General features: G+C 37.2%; 1 protein-coding gene across 5 annotated transcripts in view; it reads left to right on the plus strand.

Annotated features, from left to right (window-relative positions):
• Positions 1–1,705: 1,705 nt before the first annotated feature.
• Positions 1,706–26,009, plus strand: part of SLC1A3 (solute carrier family 1 member 3) — a 76,888-nt gene continuing 52,584 nt past the window's right edge. For 4 of the 5 annotated variants that reach the window (XM_086630026.1, XM_086630027.1, XM_086630029.1 and 1 more), the window contains exon 1: positions 9,664–9,844. In XM_086630026.1, coding sequence (XP_086486152.1) covers positions 9,664–9,844 — 181 coding nt within the window. Of the gene's footprint in view, positions 1,720–9,663; positions 9,845–26,009 lie in introns of those variants that run through there. The other variant, XM_086630030.1, reaches the window with a different exon arrangement.

Genomic DNA, 26,009 nt, shown 5'->3' on the forward strand with positions numbered 1-26,009 from the left:
GGGATCCATTCACAGAGTAGCTAAGTAAAGCACCCGATACATCACCATTTTGAAGTTAACACTAGGTGGTAGACATAACTGGAAGAAATACAGACAGTTTTGGAGCCATGTGAAAGACCTGTATAAAGCAGCACTTCAAACGTATTGTCTCTAATTTCTCTCTATTTTGGCCTAAATGTTTTCGTTTTGAAAGATATCTGGCTGTTAACTCTGACATTCCCTTTGGTTTAACGAATTAATTGAAATAATTTCCCTTTTGCATGCAATCTGCAGGCGGAAGACACATCCCCGTTTGGAGGGGAAAAGCTGACATCCTTGCAGCTGAAAACAGAAATCTGTTCCACTGTCCATACCCTCTATCTTTGTTTAGTTGGAGAAGGGAGAAATTTCTAACTAACCAGTTCTCAGCATGCTGCTATGTAAGTGCATATCCACTGATCTATAGAGACATCTCGGCTATACATTTGTGATACAAACTCCTCCATGAACACATGTCATGATGAGTAAGACCTTCAATCCCATTTCCCAGCCCAACTGAAAGTTGGTATAATCAGAACCCAGGGGAAAACTAAAGGTGAAAAAGGAGAGGGAGTGAAGTAAAAAAGAAAAAAAAAAAAATAAGCAGAACAAGAAAGTCTAGAGGGAAAAGAGAACATGAGAGAACAAAGAGAAAAGGAATACTACAGACTTCACACAGAAGGATGTGTATAAAATAAGGGATGGTTTGGAATAAGTGTCTAAGAACCAAATGGCCAAGATGCAAACTTCTCTCAGAACTTGGATTGACTGATGCAAATGAAAACAAGACCTGTCCTTAATCATTTTTCCCTGTCTGAAAGAAAAGTAGTGGTGGGCTAAGGAATAAAATGGGAGATAGACTTAATGGAAGTAAAGTGAGAAGGAGAGCTGGAAAAAAAAAAAAAAACAAAACACCAAAAAAACCCACAAAAACATGAGGACTAGTTCTTTTTCCAAGGAAAAGAGGACAAGGCGGGAAAGTACTGCTCTCTTGGGGTAGAAGCTCAGAAGGGAGCAGATGGGATAGTGTAAGTAACTGCATGAAAAAGCAAACCTGATATGTATTATGTAGTGAATCTGTAAATGTAGGATAGGATACTATACTACGGCTGAAATATTTGATTTACATTTTTCTTTTAACAATTTCTGATCTGAAAGAAAATACTACTGTTTCTATTCTTTCTACAGATGCATTTATAATGTATGTCAGAAGAGCTTTCATTGTACACCAAATAAATCTAAATAAAAACAATGTACAGTGTATCAATCGTTTGTGTTGTTACAGAAGATATAATTTTAAAATGTGGACTTAGTACATTTCTATTTCTTAATTTTTCTCAATTTTTAATTGCAATTTTCTGAATTTGTTTTGTACAGTAGTAATATTCATATCCTCTGAAACAGAGTAAAGAACCTAGTCCTTCTGAACAGAACAAATTGAGCTAATATATCACACCAGTGATATGTCATCTTTCCTTTGAACATACTTGTTCACCGTGCTATCTAACGCTTAATATTTCTATAGATCTGATGACAGGCATTTGCTCATATTTCAAGAAGAACAGTGAGTAATAAATACTAATGGAATGTTCCTATTTTCTTTGAAGTAAATCACAGATTACCAATGAGTTCTGTGGGCCCTGAATCCCAACAGAGAATGGAATTTCAGAATGAAAAACACAGCAAGAAAATAAATGCTGACCACCACACAGCCTGAGTGTCTGGATGCCAGGGATACTATGAAACAGAGATATTTTGAGACCTTCCATGGTATATTAAACAAAGATTATCCAGAAGAACCTAATGGCTTTAAATCATCTCAGTCTCTCTGGACTGGAAAGATAGAAGCAAAGAAGACTTTCTGGCATTCTGTTTTCCAAAATTGATGCTGCTTTTTCCCTTGCTGAAAATTTGCATGTTTTCTCAGAGCCTGTTTCTTTCTCACAATAAACAATGCAAAGCCCTCTTGCCAAAAAAATGTCCAAATGCTAAGTAGTTGCTATTATAGTCATTATTATAACAGCAACTTTGAGCTGTGTGCTTTTAAATTGTAATTATTTTTACAAAAGATTTTTATGCCTTGATTGCAGTAATTATGATTCCATAGTAGTAAATGTGTATTTAAAAAGTCACGTTAGTTTACTGCTCCAAATAAATGAGTTTCCTTAAATGAACTTCATACAAATGAGTGGTTTTCTTTGTATTTATCTTACTTGCTATGCAAAAAACACACTAGAATGTGTTACAGAGCTGATAAGCCATTGTTTATAAAAATACAAAAATTATTTTAAAAAATGTAAAGATAACTATGGACGAAGATATCAAATGAAAAACAATGTTGCATATGAAATGTGTTTCACACAGACAATACCAGATTCTGATTCAGAAATGCACATCTTTAGTCTTGCATCTCACCTATCTGCCCTTGCTTTGTTTAAGGAGATAATGTCAAGAAAATAAAGCGATGAAAAAGGAAAAAGGAATCTGAGATCATGTCGGTTGTACAGGCTAGCACATGTACTAGTGATAAACCTGTACCCTGTGTAAGGAACATCCAGTATAAAGAGCATCACAGGATGCAAGAAACGAGCTTTTTCAACAATCAGTCTGGTAGGGAATAGAGACAGGAAACAGTTCAGCCAGTGGGACACCCACCAATGGTGCTGTTATCCCAAAATAGGACCTATGTGGGATTGTTACTCTGTTGCTACCATGACCAGCAGGGCTTGGAGGTCACGATTTAACATACACATGACAGCGGGTACTTCCAGCCAGAGCTTCCCCAGAGGACTCAGTATCTCAGTGGATTCACAAGATACTGAAGTTTACAGCTGATCAGAGAACAGGTTTAAAAAATAAGAAATAAGGAAGAGGAGACAGAGAGGGACCTAAGAACGGGTGTAGCGAGTTTCCGACTCCAATGCCATGCTCTTTTGTAACCAGCCACAATGCTGTATTAACTATTCAAATGAACCCGTCTGTCCCTCAGTGCCCGTTTAAGTGGTTGCCACTAGCTGTGGGAAAGCCAGTGAAGGCTTACTATACAGCAGTTTGGATCTGAAACGCTATCGGCTATCAATACGATCCCATTAGATTCTTACAATAGCACAATCCCATCCTATCTCCCATCCGTCCTAGACAACCTTGCCTGTTCTTTGGTGAGAATTGCTCCATTGTACATACAGACATTCACATTCTGGATAAGACAGTCAGGGGAAAAGTTCACGAGCCACGTCCTCTGCTGGTATAACTTCATTTCCCTTCCCCCTTCTCCCAAGAGTGAGTGGGTGATCTGACTCCCTGTGTTGAAAGGAAACAAGGTTGTCTATTCAGCTGCAGTCAGACATACAGTATGTGTTAAGGCCCAGGCAGCCCAGGATGCTGAATGAAGATACTAGAGGTTCATGTTTCTCTGCTGGGAATTTTCACAGAGCAGAAAAGGAATGCCATGTTTTTGTTGTACAACTTCTGACTGACAACTGACAGAGCTCGAAAGCATATAAGCACAATTATTCTTATGGCACGAGACCTCAAAATATAAGAAAAAAAAATTACTAAGAAGATTTGTTGGCTAGTTTGAGTGAGCAAAGTTAAGACTGTAATAGGACACTAAACAGAAATGTAGAAACAGATCACTGAAAATCTGAGGCCTGATTAGATTGGTCATTACTGCTAATGATTCTGTCTAATCTCAGGCAAAACACTTTGCTTTTGATATGTTCTTCTGACAGAATAGTAGCATTTTGTAGGAATCATTTCATCTTTACCATCAACAGAACATTTTGCAACATAATTTTTATTGACAAGTGATCTTGACCAATGATTTGCAATGTATCAAAGATAAACTCAAGTTCAGCATAACCAATAGAGGAAGTTTCCTACTGAAAGTGATGAAGAGCAGCATGCTTTGATTCATATAATGGAGTGGTCTTAGGAGATGTGAACTGGATTCCTTTAGGAGAAACAAAACCAAATGATACAGTCCGAGCACTAGTGGGTGTTTGGGCAACAAAACAAGGTCAGAATTAGTCCAAAGTAACACTCCTGCATTGCCTACACTGCAAATGTCAGGTCCTCAATACCAACCATGGATCTCCAGATCTTTTCCTGCAGCTCTTCATATTTGCTAACAGAACATAGCCTATGTCTTTTTTGATATGTGTACAGCACATGCAAGTCTATAAATTATGGCACACTGTCTCTTCCCACTCTCTTCAATAAAGCCATCTGTTAACTTTCATTGCATCAGATCTTAATAAAAAATAAAGTATATTTTTCACATTTGACTGGCCCAAACTGAGGTATTTGTCAAATCCCATGGTGATAAACAGATTTAAAAGGAAACAAACACCAAACCTCAATTTCTTATATGCATTTTAGCATGCTCAAAAAAGCAAGGGCCAATCAAGTATCTCAGGAAAAAATACCATGCCATGGTCCTGTGGAAATATTCAGGAGCCTAAGGCTGTGTCTTAGCTCTGTCAACAATTTGCTAACTTGCATGGATTATATTTGACCTTTTAGAGACTCAGTTTCTTTATTGGTAGAATAAGGTATAATGGTAATTAACAGTTCTAAGCTGTATTGGAGTTTCCAAGAGAGTCATATATATTCTTATTTTGTCCAACTTAATTAAGACTGGGGACATACTGACATACAATTTACCATGAATCAACATATTTTTTCCAATTTTGCCATTGTGGTTTCAACAACACATCAGTTAGCTTCTACCTAAAACTGAGAAACTTCAAAGATTCAGCCAGTATTAATTTATAGTACTAATTTGTTAATGTGAAGACTAGGTTACTTAGAATGTTAAAAACCTTATTTCAGTTGAGATTCATGCACTCTCATACAAGCTTTATTACTATCTGGGAAATGAAATGGTTGTACAATTTGTTGCTTCATTTCCACTTCTTGCATTTTCTGCAACTGACTTCCCTGGGTTTTTGTTTGATAGCTCTGGTCAGCTGAAAATAACAATACTTTAGCTGAAAATAACAATACTTTATGTCTGAAAAGCGGCTTCCACTCTAATACCTTTACTTATTTTACAAAAGCACTCAGATACTTTACCGACATGTAAAGTACATTTACTGACTGATTTTGTCAGCCACAACCAAAAGGGGCTTGAATTTACCAGGACATGTGATTTCAGCTGACTGAACCCACGCTGCCTGTGAGGATGAAGTTCAAGTTAAATCCAGTCCCTACCCTATATTTGCATTTCCCTGCTTGGCAAGTCACCTAGTGCACTGTCAAAGAAGGGCTGAAACTGAAACTCAAAGCATAAATTAGAGTGCTGAGCTAATATGATAACACAGACTCATCAAGGCCTTAGGTTGTTCCTTGTCAATTCAAAAAAACAAACAAACAAACAAAAAAACCAAACAAACAAACAAAAAAAAACCCTGAAGCATGTAGAAATTATTTTCTCAGTGTGAAATTCATGGTAAAGTCAATGGCTGCTGCTCTGTGTTACTCTACAGAACATTCTGATGCTTTTGTATATTCTTATTGTTGGTTGATCCAATCTAAAGTCTACAATGTTTCTAGTAACTTTTATGTTTGAAGTTGCTCTTCCTAGAAACTAATAATACTACTGAAAATTACAGATCAAAGCACTTAACCAGTAACATTTTAAATTTGTCCTAGTCCTAGTATGAAATACTGTATATTAAATCTGTTAAATCCATTGTGTATGCAAAAGGAAATTCCATTGCAATTTCATGTATTGCAGGGTAACACTGTACTATGAACTGTGACTTATTTATTGCTATCAAAGTATATCTAAAAGACGTTTGCTGAAATACAAAGCATAATACTCTTTATACTGTATTGTTTCCTTATTTCACCATCAAAGTTAACATCAATAAAAGAAATAGATTACAGGAATGCAAAAGAGAGGAAAAAAGACAGAAAGAAATTTTTGAACAAGAACTTGCTGCCTAAAAGCTCTTAATATTAGTTGTTTCTAAGCACTGTGTAATGATGTCTGTTGCTCACTGAGAGCTAATAAAAGTATCACTGCTGAAGTTAAGCTAAGCAGTGCAACTGCATATTTTCTATTTTGTTTTTTTTTCACAATGAATAGCTGATTTTCTCACAGGATTATCCTGATTTCTCATAGACTCAGACATTAATGTAAGCATTAAATGAAAACATACTTTTGGATCACCTCATTTAGGGTCTGACCCCTGTCCCATTAAGGCAACTGGAACATTGCTATTCATATGAACAGAGGGCAGAACGAAGTCCTTATCTGGGAGGTTTCACAGAAAGCATGCCATACTCCAAAAAGAAAGATCAAACAAGCAGATCACTAAACGCCAAAGGTCAGGTAAGAGGTCAGTTCCCATCTCCAGGCAAAATGATGAAAATATTTTAAAACTGCACCACAAAACATAAGAATAAGACAGACAGTTAAGCTGCCAGGTATAAGAAAATGCAGCATGTGTTTTTATCTTTGTAACACAAGCTGTTAACATTTTTTCTTGATTTTTTTTAAGCCAGTTAATGACTCAGTTTAGATGCTTACTTTCTTCCTTAAGTTACATTCCTAAGATCAAGATTCCATGGTACACAGTTCAATCTCAAACCTGTATTAATCATGAGCAAGTTTGCATTACACTGTAAGATTACTTTTTTTCTACATTATACATCATTATTTGAAGCACATTTAAACCAGAGGACACTTCAGCAAAACCATTACTGTGACTGCCTGGAAGTAACACAGCTCTTGATTTTATTTTGTGCCTATTTTTTGCACGTCTAGTATATAAGATTATTTCTGTACACTTAAAATGACATCGAAAGCCACATCATCTATGAACAAACTGCTTAAATTGTATGTTTAGCATAAATTTATGTAAATACCCATTTACGGCATTTGTTCATCTTATAAGAAAGCACACTTCAAAATCTCATGAATGATGCATTGAAATATAATTATTGAATATTTTAAACTGACTTTAGCAACATTTAAAAGGAAAGTGTTCCTCTAAAAAGTGAAAGAAGGTCTTTGGGAATTCCGCTGACTCTCCTCTGCAAATACATTTTCAACACTGAAAAAACTGAAGGCCACTTATTTCTCAAAAGTAGATGTTTTATGCTTTTCACTTCGTCATTCATTCTATGCTATTGAAACAGGCTGAATGGGGCTTAGTACCAGTGAGTTTAAATTGCTGAACAAGCGGCAAGTCTCATCATGTGTTTTGAATATCTACAAGAAACATACAAAGAATTTCAGATTATTATGTTTTTCTCTGTTCTTCATAATGCTCCGGTTGCTTGTGAAAGCTATGTCTGGTTTCCCCATCCTGGCAAGAGTAGATCATGAAAAACTGTCTTTAAGAATTAGAAAATATGTGAGAGCCCCACACCATATCTCTTTTTAGAACAAACTATCATGCTCACATATTTTACCATTTATTTAAAAACGCACAGGAATAGTGTTATATAATTATGTTTAGGCTTTTCAGATTCCCAGTCTGGAATATCTAATGAAGAAGCAGTCCATCCTCCCCTCCGCTGTGTGTGTGTGTGTGTGTGTGTGTGTGTGTGTGATCCTTCAATTCTTCCTGGGTTCTGATTTTGCATTTCTAACGAAGCTGAACTGACAAAGCGTGAAAGTGGTCTAAAAGGAAAAAACAAAGAAAGTGACCCTGCTTTCACTGTGCCAAGACTAATCAATATTCTAGAAGCTCAGCTTTCCTCTCCCTTCTGGTGTGTTTTTATTTTTTTCAGAGCTGGGCTGACAGTCTCCTCCCCTTTCCTTAAGTTACAGTGATAGTAAGCTGCTGTATGCCAGAGCACATGCAGATTGTCAGTTTTCCCTGTCTCCCGCTCGCTCGGCTCTGCAGCTCCGTTGTGTTTGCTGGGAAACCCCTACCTTGTCCGCCACCACCCTTAGAGTACTGAAGATCTGAAAAGGTGAGCCGATTGTTTCGTTTTGCGGGTTTTGAGTACAAAGTCTTAATTTTTCGCTCTCTGCCTTGGCATGTTGCTGAATGTAACGATCCTGTTGGCTGTACCCATGTTCTTTCCTAACGTAAATTCTAAAGGGGTGATTAGTTGCATTAATCATCTTGGAAAGAAAAGCCACTGTGAGTAAATCTAGTGTTTTTTACAAAACACTGAAATTAATTGTTCTGAAAAAAAAAAATCCTGCTGCGCACAGTAGTCGTGTCCAAGTGAGAATACTTACTCATTTAAATATCTAGCTCAGAGTCAGAGTGTTTCCACTCTCTAAAGAAGCAAAGCATATAGATTTGTCCTATTCTGTTAAATTTCAGAGAGGATATTGCACTAAAGTGCCAATCTTGAAACACATGGTAAAAGCAGCGATAAACTCCCAACAAAATACATTTGTTACAACACGGTATTTCCTGTAAAACGTGCTGTTCAAAAACCCTATGTATTCATATTCTAAGTGCTTCCTAAAAAAAGGTATTTAGGCACTAGATTTATTAAAAGTAAATTGTTACAGTTGCACTGTGTATAAAGTGAGAGAGATTTCAGCAGAAGCAACTAACTCTAACCATTTATTAATTTCTATTTTCTTCAGAAAAACATGCCAGCGTATTAACTAAGACTTCAGAAAATGGGATTCTCGGTCTGGAAAAACATCTTTGTGCAGGCTCCATCATTAAATTGATTCATACCAAATAGCCACTAAAAAAAAAAAAAAAAAACACAAAATCATTTTTAAAAAAATAACAATGTCCTAATGAAGGATTTTCAATGTTAAAACATTTTAAGGTTGATTCAGTCTGTGATTTCTTAAAATGAAATTGCATCCCCATAATTGCTGTCAGGCCAAGCTAAGCATTACTTTGCAATGTGAACTTGTATTACAATCTGAAGCAACAAGCTAAGTGGGATATAACTTCTGATGTTTTACAGATGTGCTCTGAATAGTTTATACACTTCAAAGATGAATGTTATCAACATTAAACTGTCAAAGGCATATCTTCTAAATAGTGGTTGAGGGATAAATAAACTATTCCTGCTGCGTTTTGCCATGTGAAAAGGAGGAATTCAGCCAATGCATTCAACTGTTTAAAAACATCTGAAATGCAGAAATTTTTAAACGTACCAGTTTAAACAAAATATTTCTCTTCAGTGGTTAATGTGAAAGGTGAGCTAGAATATTTTTCAGATAATATGGGCCTGCTAAACAGGTGAAAAGCGAGCCTGACAGTTTTGAACATTATAGCACATTACGCTTCTACGGATTGTACTAATTTCACATTAGCGTATCTCTAGCAGCTGAAAAAAAAAAAAGTTACTCCTGGGTTTTACAGCATGACAGCAATTCAGATTAATTTCTGAAGACACAAGGTACATATCTGCTCCGTCCATATAATCCTTCTTTCAAAGAATTCTTTAGCAGTCATTGAGGTTATTTATCAAAAAATGCAATCAACAACTTAGATACTACAAAAAAGTAAGTTTTACTGAAACATGAAGAATATTTGCTTCCAATAAAACATATGCCTAACGATTCCTCTAAAATCTTCTTTCAATATTTGATATTTCTTCTCTTGCAGGTTTTTCCAGTACCTCCCACGGAAAAGAGTCTTCCACTTTTCTGAAGGGATATTGACAGAAGTTAGTTGTAAAAGAAAACTTTCTGCAAGATAGATGACTAAAGGTAACGGAGAAGATCCAAAAACTGGAAGTAGGATGGAACGCATTCAACAAGGAGTCCGGAAACGTACACTTTTGGCAAAAAAAAAAGTGCAGAGCATAACAAAGGATGATGTTAAAAGTTATTTATTGAGGAATGCCTTTGTGCTCTTCACCATCGTTGCTGTGATTCTTGGTGAGTAATTTGCTCAATAGGAATAGTTCTTTTCTCCAGTGCATTTGACAATGACGATTTGCTTGCGCTATTTGCATTACAAATGAGATCCCAAATTCTTCTGCACTGATAAGAATGTTCTGGCTTGGAGAGTTTTGGCTTTGACAGCTGCATGTTGAAGTTTAGGGAAGAGCTTTTTTAATTATTTTAGTATTCCTAAAGAGAATTTTGCTGAAAAAAAAAAATTGTTTTATGGATTCTTCTCTTAAAGAATCAGCTACAAGAACTGAATTGCATGTTTTCAATGAAATCTTTTTCTACCAAAGCCAGCTGCAGTAAAACACTCAGGACGCAACTTTTATTTACCTAATCTATCAAGAAATAACACCTTGCAATGACAAACAGAAGCCCTCAATGAATGAAATGAAGTGACATTTCTAAGCAAAGGTATATATTAGAGCCTCAATCATTTCATTTTTGCCTTGATAAATGCAACGCAATCAAACCTAAGTACAAGCTTATGTTCTCTTAGTCACTCACAATCTTACACATGCATCTTTCAGGTGCAATTGAGGCAACAATGGCAGTGCTACTTATTGAAAGGTCTGCAAGATAGCACCTGTTTAAATGCCTTTTTAGAGTGTATGGAGAGGAATCCAGAACATCAAACAGCATTCAGATTTGGAATGCATGAAAATGTAAATTTAAAATATTGCTACACGTTTTGAATTTACGTTAGAAAGAGAATCTTCTGAGAAAAACAAACATTTTTAAGAGACATTTTCTTTTGTATGATTATGTGATCACTTTTGGTAATTTTCCTTTAGCTTCAGATTTTCTGAATGATACCATACCTTTCATGAAATACCATTCTTTATTTTGTGTGCAAGAATATTATGGTTTCACTGTATTGCTTTCATTTTTATTTTCTAATTAGTGTAAAATATAAAACTATGAATCCGCTCATGGAAACCCAAATGTTAGCATCTAAAATAAGGGTATATATGCTACCCCTACATAGGCCCTAATGTCTTTGATAATGTTGTTTCGTATAAATGCGCTTACTATGTTTCTACAACTTTTTTAGGAATTAAAATTTAAGGACTTTACCATTATTGTTGCTTGATACCACATCTGCAGGGTTATTTTAAATTAATTTCAAGTTCGATGGTCATTTTCTGGGAAACAATTATATTAACTGGCATATTGGTAAAATAAAGTACTTCGTTGCTATAACAGAAATGTCAGTCTCTCATATTTATCAACAGTATTTGATCACACATGCTTTTAATTCCTCAACAAGAATTTGTTCAATGCAAAAAGCCAATTAATATCAGAGGTGAAAAATTTAGGCATTTTATCTACAATGGTCAGGAAAGGCAGAACAATTTAAGCAGGTTTTGAAACACTGTCCAACCTCAAAGGAATGCAATTCGGAGATTGTCACCTGTCTGAACTGTACAAGACCAATCCGCTTTTGCAATTTTTTCACTGTCGTCTAGCTCCCATGTGAATTCCATTAATCTGGCAATGTGGGAACAAAAATGTAGGCTGGACAAGTGATTTTACTGTTATTGCATATTCCAATTAGCTTTAGATGATTAGTGACAAATGTCTGCCCACAGCTCCTCTACCACCTACAGCAATGGCACAGTGCCAGTAAGGCTGGAACGCAGATTGGAGAACTACTGAAAACGTGCAGTCTAGGATGAGCTGGCTGCTCCAATTCTGCTCATGAACCTATAGACATGTCTGATCTAATATGTGGAAAAAAGTTTTCTCACCACTATGACAGAATACTCGACAGTTTTCTCACATTTGTTATTTGTGGTGTAATTTTACAGTACATGCAGGATTAGAACAGTAAGTTCACACTTGGTAGCTCATAAAAAGGTAAGATTTGTTTTTTTGGAGAGGTTTTTGCTTTTGTGGAAATATTCAGAAGTAGGGAACTGTTGGCTAAAAAGTTTGGAAAACACTCAGTGCTGGAACTCCATCTGTCTAGTTTGGCAAGGACTAAATCAGTTGTGTGGAGATCTATGGAAAATCAGATGGTGGGCTTGATCCCTTTCCTAGCAGACAGTAATCCACATTGCAAAATTAATCCACCAATTAGCACCACTGGCTGTGTCATCAGAGATGCTTGGATATGAGTGTAGGTGGAAGCCAAACTATACTCAGTCCAGGGTTGAATCATTTACAAGAAATGATGCTTAATGTTTTCTGTAATCCAAATAGGCAGATGATATTAGTTTTTAGGGCTGTCAGTCCAGCAATTTTCATACAGACTAAATTTAGGAAAACTAAAAATTTAAGTTTAAGGAGAGCAAAATTTCTTCGGAAACATTTCTTTCAGGCCTCTTTTGTCAAGGGACTGACATGAAAAAGCCTATTTAATAAAGCATTTCCAATTCCTTTACTGAGTAGAGTTGATGCTGGTGGAGGTTAAGTGGATAGAGGCCTATGTCTTAGCCTAGTTTCAGGAGTGTAGTTTATAGTAGGCACTTCAGTTTATGTCTGTGGAGACATGCACTTCGTTATGAAGCGGGTAGCTGCAACATGCATTTGTTTGTGTTGCAAACATATTTTGCAGACAGAGTAGAGATTTTCTGGCATTCACATGATAAGAAGAAATACGGCCATTTACCCTAACTTCTGCTGTTACTCTGATCCTGAACTGAATTTTAAACCGAATTCATTAGCTGCTACAACACAAAACCAATTGATCTTTAAAAATCTAATGATAAAGATACAAGAAGTTATAATTCATGTCAAGTATTACTTAGCACTATTCTCCATTTCCCAAAAACCTCATGAAAGATCCTTCTAACTTCACATTCTGCATAGGTAGGATCTGTATAGCATGTCATCATTATCATTGTTGGTGCTATTTTTAGTGAAATTTAAACTGCTTTCAAGACCTTTGAGAAACTTCGAGAAAAGCATGGTCAGTAAGTGAATTACGATGCAATTTTTCAGATTCTTCTGGTACATCTAGAAATATTAAATTAGTTTTCTGCAGTGGATCTTGGCAAGAGCCAATAGCTAAGAATAATTATAGGAGGTGAACTCGGGAAGCTGCCCACTGTTAAATTCAGAGTGTCATGATGACCAGGAGCAATTTAAGGTAGGCTAGGGGTCATGGTGGCTCATGGAAAATCTGCAGGAAGTCTTATAGACTTTGAAGTGCTAGCCAAATTACTGGCAAAACCTCAGGCAGTGCCCTCTCTCCCACGCTACTTAGCTCCATCATCCTGTGCTCAGAATGCCATCCTTTCAGATACCCTTCCTTTAGCATACTGACTTGATTCTCTTCTGCTTACCTCCCATTTTTCAAAAATGCCACTGGAGTACAGATTTTACTCTGGCAGAACTCCTAAACGTCAAAGAATCTCCTGTGGATTCTGAGCTTGTACTGAAGAAAAGATCAAGAAATAGAGCTGCTGAGCAGAGATCCTGAGAAGCTGTTCACAGAGAAATACTGTATTAACAGAGAGGCTCAGTGAAGTAGAGGGAGGTTGTGGAGCAAGTACTATAAAAAGCAACTTCTGCATAGTTATGAGGCCATTATAGCTCTAAAACATCAGCCAAGATCCTCTTTACACTGCCAAAGTTATATGCTGCAGTTATCCACTGGGACATTCAAGAGGGATGGAGTTGGATCCAGATGTGTTTTCTGGCTACCTGTTAACTGAAGGAAGTACAGGACTGGCTGCATCATTGAACCTAGTCTTCTGAAATTGCAGGCAATCTCACAATAGATGTGAAATGTAGGCAGACCCATACAGCATCTGTTCTACAACAGCATGCACCACATATATAAGATTCCAAAACTTTCCAACATATTTATAAAAAAAATAGTTAAAAGTACAGGAAGAAGACAGGAGAAATGAAGGCATTGCCAATGTCCCTGTGTCCCTGAGAAAAGCAGGGTTAAATAAAGCCTGCGGATGATCCTTCATAATATAGAAAAAAAAAAAGTAATCCCAAAACATATACCTCTTAGAATATCTGAAAAGATATTGAAAAGCAGATACTCCTATCTCAACACACTCCTGGTCTGAACCATAGTTAAAAATGATTCCTAAGAAGTACAAGTCTGTAACTCACAGGTAGCCAGAATCCTGGATAACGCCCACAAAAAAAGACAGTCTTTTATGTGTTGAAGCGACATCTTTTCTGCTACTGGCATATCCTCTGTATCCACTGAAGACTGAGGCTGACATACCCAGAGAAGGGTATTTGACCCCATTACACACTGACAATGAACATGGTGACAGTGCCTAAGGCAGCCTTGGTAAAATGTGCATAACTAAGCAAAGATCCATCACTATAGCAGAAACAGCTGTGGGAAGTGAGTACTAGGGGAGCGAATACCTTAAAATATATAGAGAGAAATGTGATACCCGAAAAAAGACTAAGATATTTATAACAAAATCAAGACTGTTTGGGGACAGCTAAGGAGAAACTAATTCTATTTATGACAAACTCAGAGGCTGCCTCTGTCCCAATGCTCTCCTAAAGAATCTGCCTTGCACAATTGCTTTCTCACTGATGACAAAACCTTCCTAAGTAGTGTTCTGAAAAAAATTACTGAGTGAAACCTTAATTCATTTTGAAGTTAAGAAATAGTTATAATTTGGGGAAAAATACATAAACAGACACCATAAGATCCAGAGTGACACTTAAAAATTCAAAGGAGACGACCCTTTTCAAAAAGAACAAAAAGTATAGAAATACAAAGAACATTAATTCTGCTATTAAGTAGCCAGTAATAGAAGTCAGACTGCAAAATATGAACTGTATGTTAGTTTAGCAGTTACTTGTAAAATGAAATTATGTTAATTTATTATCATGATCTTAATTTCTCACCATACACTGGTGTTAACTGAAATGAAACAGCACTGGTCATGGAACCGCTTTACGCTGCACAGAGTAACAAAAGTAAACTTGGCTACTCTGTGAATCACAATTGTGTATTCTGAAGACAGCAGCTGTGCATATATACACAGTAAAGATACAAAATGTGCTAAATGTAGACTTACTACCTTCTTATTTGCTCTACATTTTCAAATCAGTAGACTTGCAAACTGGTGCTCAAATGTAGTATGTCTGAGTGATCATAAAACAGTACAGAGAAACATACATTCACTGCACTCTTCATACAACTTGTGAAAAGGAAGGTGAGATTCTCAAATTCTCTCTAGAAATTAAAGCTAAATTTATTTATGTAATAGCACTTCTTACAAAGCAGATTTCAAGTCTATCCTGGGTGGAGTGCAGGATAGGAACTGCTTGAGACATTTAGGATGTTTATGTTTCTCAAGAGATTTTACAAGAAAATTCCTTGAATGCCAATAGAATATGGCAATCATGCTATCAAAAGATATGTCACAACAGAAAGTGTGGTCATCTCAAAAACTGTCAAAACATGGTGAGCATCAAAGGGGACTAAAACGACATTTAAGCATCAAGTGAACTAGTGTCAGGGCCTGACTGTCCTTTCTGCTTTTCAGTAGGCATGCAATGTAGTCACTATGGTGACTACAGTACCAAATCTAAGCAAGGTGCCAGTGATTTGTATGCTGAGTAAACGTTTAGCATTGTTAGATCCTTATTATAAACCTAGCTATTGTAAAGCTAGAATGAGTTGTCATCCGCACTGGAATGCTTTTGAGTTGGACACGATGAAGGTGTAGCTGAAGATGGCATGTTCAGTAGTTTATGAATAGCTGAAACTTTCATTTCATGTGGCTTAAATTTCTCTCACAAATTCTTGAAATATCCAGGCATCTAAAAGTTTCCAGGGATTTTATGATAACAAAGAAAAATATTTTTCTAAAATAGTTATCTTTTTAGGTGAATCAAGATAAAGTTCATTTGAAAAACTATGCAAAGAAATCCACTATTAAAGAGAGGTAAACAAAGAAATTAGATCTTCTGGATGTTAATAAGTAAGGACTAATAAGTAAGTTTTGGGATGCTGAAAAAGTAAGATATAAATGCAGGCATTGTGATAATTTGTACTGTAGCACTGACTTATAGATCAGTAGCTGAGGGATATTGACTTTTTTTATTTTTTCATGCCTTGTTAAAAAAAATAGGTGTTCTGGAACCACTAACTGCATAAAAAAATCCATGCAGTCTCATTAGTTGTGTATATCTTCTGTCCATCCTCCCAATTCCTTCCCTGTACTGTGCATTCCCTTCAGATTTTATATTTCAGTTTCAGATTACAACTCAGTAATCCCCTCACTACAAGAAAGACATTGAGGTACTGGAGTGTGTCCAAAGAAGAGCACTGAAGCTGGTGAAGGGTCTAGAGCTTAGGTCTTCTGAGGAGTGGCCGAGGGAACTGGAGTTGTTTAATCTGGAAAAAAGAAGGCTGAGGGGAAACCTTATCACTCTGTACAACTACATGAAATGAGGTTGGAGCGAGGTGGGTGTCAGTCTCTTCTCCCAAGTAATAAGCAACAGGACAAAAGGAAATGGCTTCAAGTTGCACAAGGGAAGGTTTAGACTGGATAGGAGGTAAAATTTCATCACTGAAAGGGTTGTCAAGCATTGAAACAGTCTTCCCAGGGAAGTGGTGGAATCACCATCCCTGGAGGTATTTAAAAGATATGTAGATGTGGTGCTTCAGGACATAGTTTAATGGTGTACTAGGCAGTGTTAGGTTTACGGTTGGACTTGATGATCTTGTAGGTCTTTTCCAACCTAAATGCTTCTATGATTCTATGAGTCTTTGGGATTTAGAATATTTTGTATTATTTCTGTTTTTCAGCATACTACAACTCAGTTCATAGATTCATAGATAGATTCATAGATTTCTAGGTTGGAAAAGACCTTAGAGATCATCGAGTCCAACCATCCCTAATCCCAATTAAACCATATCCTCAAGTAGATCATCCACCCTATTCTTAAACACATCCAGGGATGGGGACTCAACCACCTCCCTGGGCAGCCTATTCCAGTGGCTGACAACCCTTTCAGAGAAGAAATACTTCCTAACATCCAACCTGAATCTCCCCTGACTAAGCTTATACCCATTTCCTCTTGTTCTATCACCCATCACTAATGTAAAGAGTCCTTCCCCTACCTCCCCACCATCTTTTCTCAAGTATTTATAGGCCGTAATCAGGTCTCCCCTCAGCCTCCTCTTCTCCAGGCTAAACAGCCCCAACTCCCTCAGCCGCTCCTCATAAGTTTTATTTTCCAGCCCCTTGACCAGTTTAGTCGCCCTTCTTTGGACTCGCTCCAGGAGCTCAATATCTCTCTTAAAGCGAAGGGCCCAAAACTGGACACAATATTCCAGGTGCGGCCTCACCAGTGCCCAGTACAGGGGCAGGATCACTTCCCTGCTCCTGCTGGTCACACTATTCTTGATACACGCCAGTATCCCATTGGCCTTTTTGGCCACCTGGGCACGCTGCTGGCTCATATCAAGCCGGTAGTCAACCAACACCCCCAGGTCCTTCTCCGCCAGGCAGCTCTCCAGCCACCCTTCCCCGAGCCTATAGCGATGCTTGGGGTTTTTATACCCCAAGTGAAGGACTCTGCACTTGGCCTTATTAAAGCTCATGCCATTGGCCTCAGCCCAACGATCCAGTCTGTTCAAATCCCTCTGAAGGGCCTCCCTACCCTCGAGCAGATCGACACAGCCTCCCAGCTTGGTGTCGTCCGCAAATTTACTGAGGGTACATTCAATTCCCTCATCCAGGTCATTGATAAAGATGTTAAACAGAACTGGACCCAAACATGGGTTCATGTTCAACATGGAGCTCTGGAGCAATAAGGAAATGCAAGTGATAAAAAAAAAAAAAATAGTAAGGAGTTAAGAGATTTCTTCCTCCCATACTAACATCTCCAATGTTGTTCATAGAATATGTTATGGTCTCTACAATGTCTATTAGAAAACAACTAGGCTACTGACTGAAGAGTTTTGTATTAGCCATTGATACAACAAAAGCAGACAGGGAATAGGGAAGAAACTATGGGTAATAGGGAAGGAACAAATGGAAATTATTCCAGAGAAATTTTACTAAGAGCTGAATTATTCCATTTATTGTGACATCCTATCAGACTTGAAGTTGTACTGACAGTGTTTTTACTTTTAATCAACAGGATGGAACCATGGGGTGTGTAACTTTTTTAAATCCATACCACAGAAATCCATTTTGATGATAGATTTTGCAAGGCATTTTTTAACAAAAAGAGGAAAATAACAGATCCAGTGAACTGTACAATACTGAAAAGGGAAGCAGTTAAAAGCAGGAAAAGGGGCAAGATCAGAAGGATAACAGGAGAATCTGGAGGATAACAAAGTGTTACTGTTACTCATATTATGCGGTTGTTCTTCCATGTCCTTTCTTTTAGCAGCAGCTATGTTCATGTTTTGAATTCTTGTTCAACTCTGTATGTTAAAGAAATACATTTTCTTGCTTGATATTTGACATATCTGTATTTTCTATTGACATGAACAGAAGATCATAAATGGAAATCAGCTTGACAGTTACAAATTCGTAGAATCATAGAATCATAGAATGGCATAGGCTGGAAGGGACCTTAGAGATCATCTAATCCAACCTCCCTGTCATGGGCAGGGACGCCTCTCAACATAGAATCCCAGAATGGCATAGGCTGGAAGGGAAGAATGGCATAGGCTGGAAGGGATTTGGTTTGGGTGCTTGGTTTTCACCATTCGTGGTAACTTGGCATAACTGAAAATTTGTTTATTCAAAAAAAGTACAGAAAAGATGGCCTTAAGTGTTAAGCATTATTTACACAGAAACATAAGCTGGTCCCTCAAACTGGCTCTAATAAACACTCTGGATTTATTATTTACAAAGACTAAATGAAAAAAGGAATAAAATTGCCATTGTACAAATACAGCAGGACTGTTAATCAGGGAATTCCTGGGAGTACTAAGCAAAGGCAGTTGATAAGGCTACTGTATATATTTTGGTGTCTTTTAAAATAATTTTCACTTGGGAGTACATACATTAAAAAAACATGGGTGTACAATCTAGTCCTTTGAAGCCTAAAATGTAAGCAAGGGAAGCTGCATATGGAATCCAAATCTCAGAGCTGGGTGTCTTCTAGTGCATGAGAGAGCTAGGAGACTGAAAAGGCTAACCCCACAAGTCCATAAGCTAAGCATATAACTGCCTAAAACTCGCCAGGAGAAAAATAAACAAACAAACAGGTTTGCATTCCTACTCCCACTCCGTTCTGAGTGAGTAAGGACCATGCCGGATATTTTCACCTGGTCAAGATCTAGAAGCACAAAGGCCTTCACTTTGGGAATGGTGTCAGCAGTGCTTGAGGAATTGTCATACATTTTCCTTTCAAAAGGCAAGTTACAGAAGGGTACAATTCCACCACTGTTTTCGAGGTGGTGTCATCAGGCAGAAGGAAATGCAAGACTTCTAAAAGCAAATACATATGCCACGACAGCAAAAGGCAGCATGACATTTTAACCTAATGGCTAAAACACTCACCAGAATCAGAGAGCCCCAGGCTGTGAAGTAATCTGTTGAGCAAGAATATGAACACAGGGCATCCCAGATCCAGCCGATTCTCTGCATGCATGTGCAAGTCTCGTTCAGTGTCTAGATCCCCAGGACTTAGCCCGGAATTAAGCAATTAGATGTTCAGGTCAGCAATTCTGAGAAAAACAAGCAAAAAAAAGTTAGGGGTCTTTCAAAACAAACGGAGAAGTGCCCATTAACTTTATAGATTTCCAGAACTAAGTTTTTTTATCTAGAGGGACACTAAAGGTCACAATTTGGACTCAAGTACTTACTATGTAATTAAGTATCGTTCTAGGTGCCAGTTTCCCTTTGCCGTTTTTGCTACTTTTAAGATAGGGAAAATCTGCCATTCTGAATAACACCTAACAGTGAGAAGAGAGGTATCATAACCTATATGACTGCTACATCTAAACTAAATCCCTATGATACAACATATCCTTCAGATGAGTTAACTCACAAGAAGTTAGGCGTAAGACCTCTTTTTAATTAACTGAAATAAAACACTTTGGGAAATTCATGTGTTGAAAGAGGCTATTGACCAGTAAACTAAATAGACAGAAGGTTCTAATTATGAATAGTTTCATAGTCATATTGAAGTTTTTAGGGATGAAGTGGCTCAAGTAACAAAATCAAACAGCTAGGGACTGAAAGCATCCTAGCTATCTTTTAAAAAAGATGGTAACATGACTTCATGAATTTCAGTCATGAACGTGATTTCCTTACTGAAAGAATTCATTGAATGATAAATCAAACACAAATAAAGGATTTCAGTAATAGTTACACCTGGTATGGTAGAAGTCTTGTATTCTGCAGCATGAAATGCTTCTTCTCAGTCTCTCCAGGTTGTTTGCATGTGTCAGCAAAATGCTGGATAAAAAAGATTCTTTAAAATCTTTTAACAAAGTCTGCCACATGACTTATATTCCATGACCCAAACAGTTCTGGCATAGGCTTATCTTGATTCAACAAAATACTTAATCCTCAGTGGCAAACATCTCAGTCACAGATTTACATTATCAGCGCAAAGCTAAATTAACAGGTGGTTTTGTAGGAATGAAAAGTTGGGCTAGCTCCATAGAGGTATGAGTGCATAATTTGAATGTCCCACAAGTGATGGTGTAAAACTGCTATGAAGGAAGCCAAGCCTATAACGACCTGTTATACAGTGCATGTCTAAGGTGGAATTAAAAAAACAAAGGCAACTATTAAGGTGTAACCTCAGGCTCTCTCTTAAACCACACTGGAAGTTCTTCAGAGTAGATCTCTGTTTTCTGAGCATGTTTGCACAAAGTTCTTGGCGCTGAGGGATCTCTGTCTCATTGACTGTGATTCCTCAGTGTTATTATACTGTGAAAAAGATAAAATAATATGGATAGGCAGCTGAAAGCATAGTAGACAAAAACAGAATTTGGTGCTATTAAGGATTATATCAGCTTCCATTTGAGGAAAAACAGGAAAGAAAGCAATGTAAAGGCAAGAAAGGAACTATGTCAACTTTCAGAGAGCAGCTTTCTTATCTGTTGGGAGCTATTCTTTATGGGAGTAAAAACATTAACTTTAGTCAAGAAGGTGAAGCAACACAGGCATGAAAAGAACAGTTATTACAGTAACTTTGTGAAGCACTGAGTAGTAGCGTAATTTTAAATAATACTTCATAAAATACAATCTGGCATATATTGTGAACGCCTGATCTTTTTTATACGCATAGTAAGAGAGAATTCCTGAGTTTTGATGGAATTATTTGGGTTTTTTTGCTTCTAAAGTATTTTTTCTATAGCTTCTAGAATAATAAGAATACGTAGACTAGGAATAGTTTGTCTTTCAATAAAGTCTTTTGTCTGAGGATGAAATCAGGAATAATGTCCCTATTCCATAAAGAACAGTCTGCTTCAGTGCTAGCAGTGAAAACTTCTCTTCATTCCAAATCCTCTACAAATGTCCTGCAATTGCTGGCTTTATAAATAACGACAGAAGAGAAATCAAAGAAAGATGAGAAATAAATACAGAAACAGTTCAAGGAATACATGGGGAAAAAAAAAAAGAAAAAATTTGAAGGCATAGAGAGGAGCAGAAGTTGGGTAAAAAGAGAGCAATCTTTTGGACATGTTTGCAAAGGAAGAAAATTACCTCCTAATTGGGGAAGAAGGGCAAATGAACAAAATAACTAGAGAGAGAAGGGAAAAAATGTATGAGTGTGACACTGGAGCCAAGAAGTAGGAAAGGACAGGTTTCAGTGATTTTTTAAAAAACTTTTTAACAGCACTGAGATGCTGTTACACCCTCAGATTTGGTATAAGAAGTATCCTGGTTTAGGCAGTACCTCCTACAACAGTGTCTTTACTCACTCCTTAGTTACATCAATTCTTCCTTACAGCTTCGGACTCCCTATTCCAATTGTATGCCTTCTGTTCACAAAATCCAAGGAGGAGCTACTGTGTCTGCAAGTAAAGACAGTGTGCAAGTGCCCAGCCATAGCTGTAAAGGTGTTTCAGGAGCTCAGGCACCACTACAGTTAGGCAGAGGTTTTGAGTGTCTTAATTTTGAGCTGCAAAGTGTCTATGTATCTATGTCAATCTAGCTCTAAATGACCATAAAATACGTTAATATTATAAAATAACGCTGCATCTTTGCAAATTGTAACTGAATAGTGATGTTAGAAATCTGGTGTGATTTTTTTTGAAGGTTGTAACTCTCACTGCGTAAAGCAAATCCTCAGGGTCAGGTTCAGGAGGCAGGTGTTCCTGATGCCCACAGTGACTGCAGCTCTGTCTCTCTTCAGTAATGCTCAGAGAGAGCACTGTGGCACTCTTGTGATGCCTTAGCAAACATAACACACCCACTTCTGATGCAGGGAACAACTCTTTGACATCTGTATAACTCTTACTTCACTATACATTCGCTTTTCTCTGGATGTATCTCTTTTTACAGCCCTAGAATTCCGTCCAGGTGGAATTAGAGGCTTTTTACCTGATCTTTTCAGATCTTTCACAGCTTAATTGAGGCAGGAGTTTCAGCTAAATTGCTTGGTGTCTGGAAGTCTCAGAGAACCCCAGGGTGCATATATGCGCGCCCAGTAGACTCTGTAGCATGTGGGTAATGACTTTAGCACTCCCAGAAAGCATCAGGCCTGCCACAAATCAGTACATGCCATCCAGAACTTCTATGGGTAGTCCATTTATGCACAGTAAGTATAATGCAATCTGACTAAAGTAGGTATGTGTTTTATATACAGTTAAATGAGGTAGTTAATTCTTGCCAACAGAGTTAAGTCAATAAATTGTAAGGTATCACCAGAACCATCCCATACCACAATATATTCTATCATTGAGATCTTCTGGATCATGTCTAGGATATCTAGCTCTTTTACAGTACTTCTCTCATGAGTCCCCTCATGATACCTCTCAAGCAGAGGAAAGGTATCTATTTGTGTCCAAATTAATCCATATTCCATTTCAATATAGCCACCTATAAGATCTATTTGGAGCACAGGTCCTTAAGCTCTCTACTGCACTGGCACCATCCAGTTAAAAGAGAGGGAACATATCACACAAAAATACGTACACCTATACATGTGAGATTCTCTGCTGAGTTAGCACCACTGTAATCTAACACAGCAGCAAACGTGTCCGGAGAACTAATCTGACAGAAAACTAACCCAGTGAAAAACAGTTCCTCCCTGTTTTAGCCTCCAAATGACCTCTACTCAGTATCTGACAAGTACAAGTGCATTGAACTAACAAATCTGGGTTTGTCTAGTTTGGAGAAAAGGAGGCTGAGAGGTGACCTCATGGCTCTCTACGGCTTCCTGAGGAGGGGACGTGGGGAGTGAGGTGCTGAGCTCTTCTCCCTGGTACCCAGTGACAGGATGCGAGGGAGGGGTTCAAAGCTGAGCCAGGGGAGGTTTACACTGGACATTAAGAAACATTTCTTTACCAAGAGGATGGTCAAGCCCTGGAACAGGCTTCCCAGAGAGGTGGTCGATGCTCCAAACCTGTCAGTTTTTAAGAGGGATTTGGACAATGTCCTTAATAACATGCTTTAACTTTTGGTCAGCCCTGAAGAGGTCAGACAGGTGATCGTTGTAGGTCTCTTCCAACTGAAAATATTCTGTTCTGTTCTGTTCTGTTCTGTTTTATTCTATTCTATTCTATAAAAAAGATGAGCATAAACTGTAGTGTCTTCCTGGCTGTAGCAATTTGGTACTCTCCACAGCACTATGCCCCTCAATTTGACGCCATAATATTCCCTTCCTTACCTTAGTTATTTGCCTATTACAGGACCTGGACAAAAGAACCTGTGAATGTCTCTCCTAAACCAAGGGCATTTCTCCTTTTTGGGAATGAAGACTCATGAAGCACTTTTTAAGTTATCCTATCAAAACTACTTTGTGTGAAGGACCTTTAAAGAGGCTCATAATCTTAAACCATTAGGATAAAAAAAGGTCAAAGAGACGCAATATGGCTGACTGTACAATACAAGAAGCAGTTCTCAAATGCTTAAGAGCAGTAACTCTGCTGCAGTCCTAAATTGAATGGATTGAATAAAAAAGTAACTAGTTAGCTAATTAGTTAATAAGAGCTAATCTTTAACATAAAATTAGTAAAAGTAACAAAACAATCATAAAAAAAAGTCTGCTGCAGTATTTAGGTATTGAATATTCTGGTTTTGTACCCAATATTTAGTTTCAACAAAATGATTTCAAAGGTAATGTATCTCCCTACCTACATAAGGAAAACCAGAAAGTAAGGAAGGAGCAGGTGACATATAAGGGGGGAGTGAGGGTGAAGCAATATGGAAAAAAAAACCCACATGAAAATCAAAAGCTTGCAAGAGAATTGGTGAGTCTGTGATTCTTGTGGCAAGCAAAGAAAGAGATTAAGAATGAGTGTGATTTCGTCGGCAACTTGAAGTATTTCTTATCACTAGAGAAGTTATTTACCTGTTTGTCTCAAGTAAATACAGTTGTGGCCTTATCTGAAACTGGTTCTTAGAAGAAAAGGTGTCAGAACAAAATGGTAAATTAAGCAGAAACAAATGACCCAAAGAACAAAAGCATTCATTCCAGAGCTCTGCAGGAACATAAGAATGAAATGGCTGTTCAGCTAACAAAAATATGCAATGTCCCATTAAACTGGTAGGAGCTTGATTCTCTCACTGGCTCTAGCCCAGTTTCTAAATGTTATTTGCTTGCTGGTTACAAGGTTTTCAGGAAGGTTTTCACTATTAGCAGCTGTTACTTTAGTGCACAGTTCTACTCAGTTTAAGGTATTCTTTTCCAGTTGTTACGAAGTTTTGTATTTCCTGTTGGAAAAGAAAAAGTCTCTACCTCATCTACTAAAGAAAAAGATGTTCATACAAACCTCATTTAACAGTATTTTGAGATTTACTGGTAAAAAGCAGAAGTTTATGTAACTCTCGTTGGTGTTTCCTGTTTGAACTGGCAAGGACCAATACAGAAAAGGCAGCCCTTGCACTGTCATTAATATACCACCTAGTAATTTCCTCCTGAAATATGCTCAAGTGATTTCTGATGTATTAAAAAGGAAAACTGCTATATTTTATACTTTCTGCATGAAAATACAGTGGAGAGCATGGACATTAAAAAAAATATTAACTCCAAATAATGTTACGGTCTTAATTCCTGTGTGTTTCTGAAATAAAATAAGACACCAGGAGCCTGTAAGGATTAATTTTAAAAACTGAGACTTCACTTATTTAACAAAATTGCTGTTGTTTTTCATTTAAGAACATCATGCTAATTAGGAGCTTCCTTCTTCTCTTAAAATTATGAACTCTTTGAAGTAGTGAAAAAAACAATCCACTATTAAATTTTTATTTAATAAAATTAATATTAAAGGAGGCAAAGGAGGAGGATAGCCGTAAACTTGACTAAAGTTCATGAATGAGCATTTAGATCTGGGTAAGGCCTATTTCTCATCTTCTAAGATTTATGATTCTTTTTTTTTTGTACTCATGTGGCGTTTTAAACCCATATGTAGGTATGCAACCTATTTCATCTACGCAACACAAAGAATCGTGTGAAACAGCTCTCTATCATTGTGAGACGATGGCATGTTGTAATACAACTAAGAACTTAATTTTCTCCATGAAGGATTTTAAAGTTCATTTTCAAACTCAATTTAGGAGACTATATGTAAGTTGATGATACTCTGGCAGATCACTACAACAATATTTAAAAAAAAAAAAAAGAAAAAAAAAAACAAACAAACAAGCAAGGAAAATATAAGAACCATCTCCATAATGAATAATCTATTCCTAAAAATCAAAGTATTACAAAAGTATTAATTTTTGTCTTGCTGCTTCAGATGCTGATTTTAACACTCATTTTATGACATTTGATGTGTATTCCATTTAAGAAATTTTATATAGAAGATAGTGTGTTTCTTAGCAATTACAGGTATCCCCATAGTGTTTAAAGCCTGACATGAAGACTTCGCTGTTTCCTTTCTGGTGCTGCAGTCTCTAGAAGTTAAAAATCTAGGCCATTCGTGAATGTCTTCCTGTCTTGGGAATAAGCAATTCCAAATCATATCTGCCCTTTTTGCCATTTCCATCCCATTCCCATCACTGTCAGAATTATCTTCATCTTCTGCTAATTTCAAGTTTTAAATCCTTCTTCATTGTATTGATAC

The sequence above is a fragment of the Tauraco erythrolophus genome, chromosome Z (assembly GCF_009769465.1).
Source record: "Tauraco erythrolophus isolate bTauEry1 chromosome Z, bTauEry1.pri, whole genome shotgun sequence".
NCBI lineage: Eukaryota > Metazoa > Chordata > Aves > Musophagiformes > Musophagidae > Tauraco > Tauraco erythrolophus.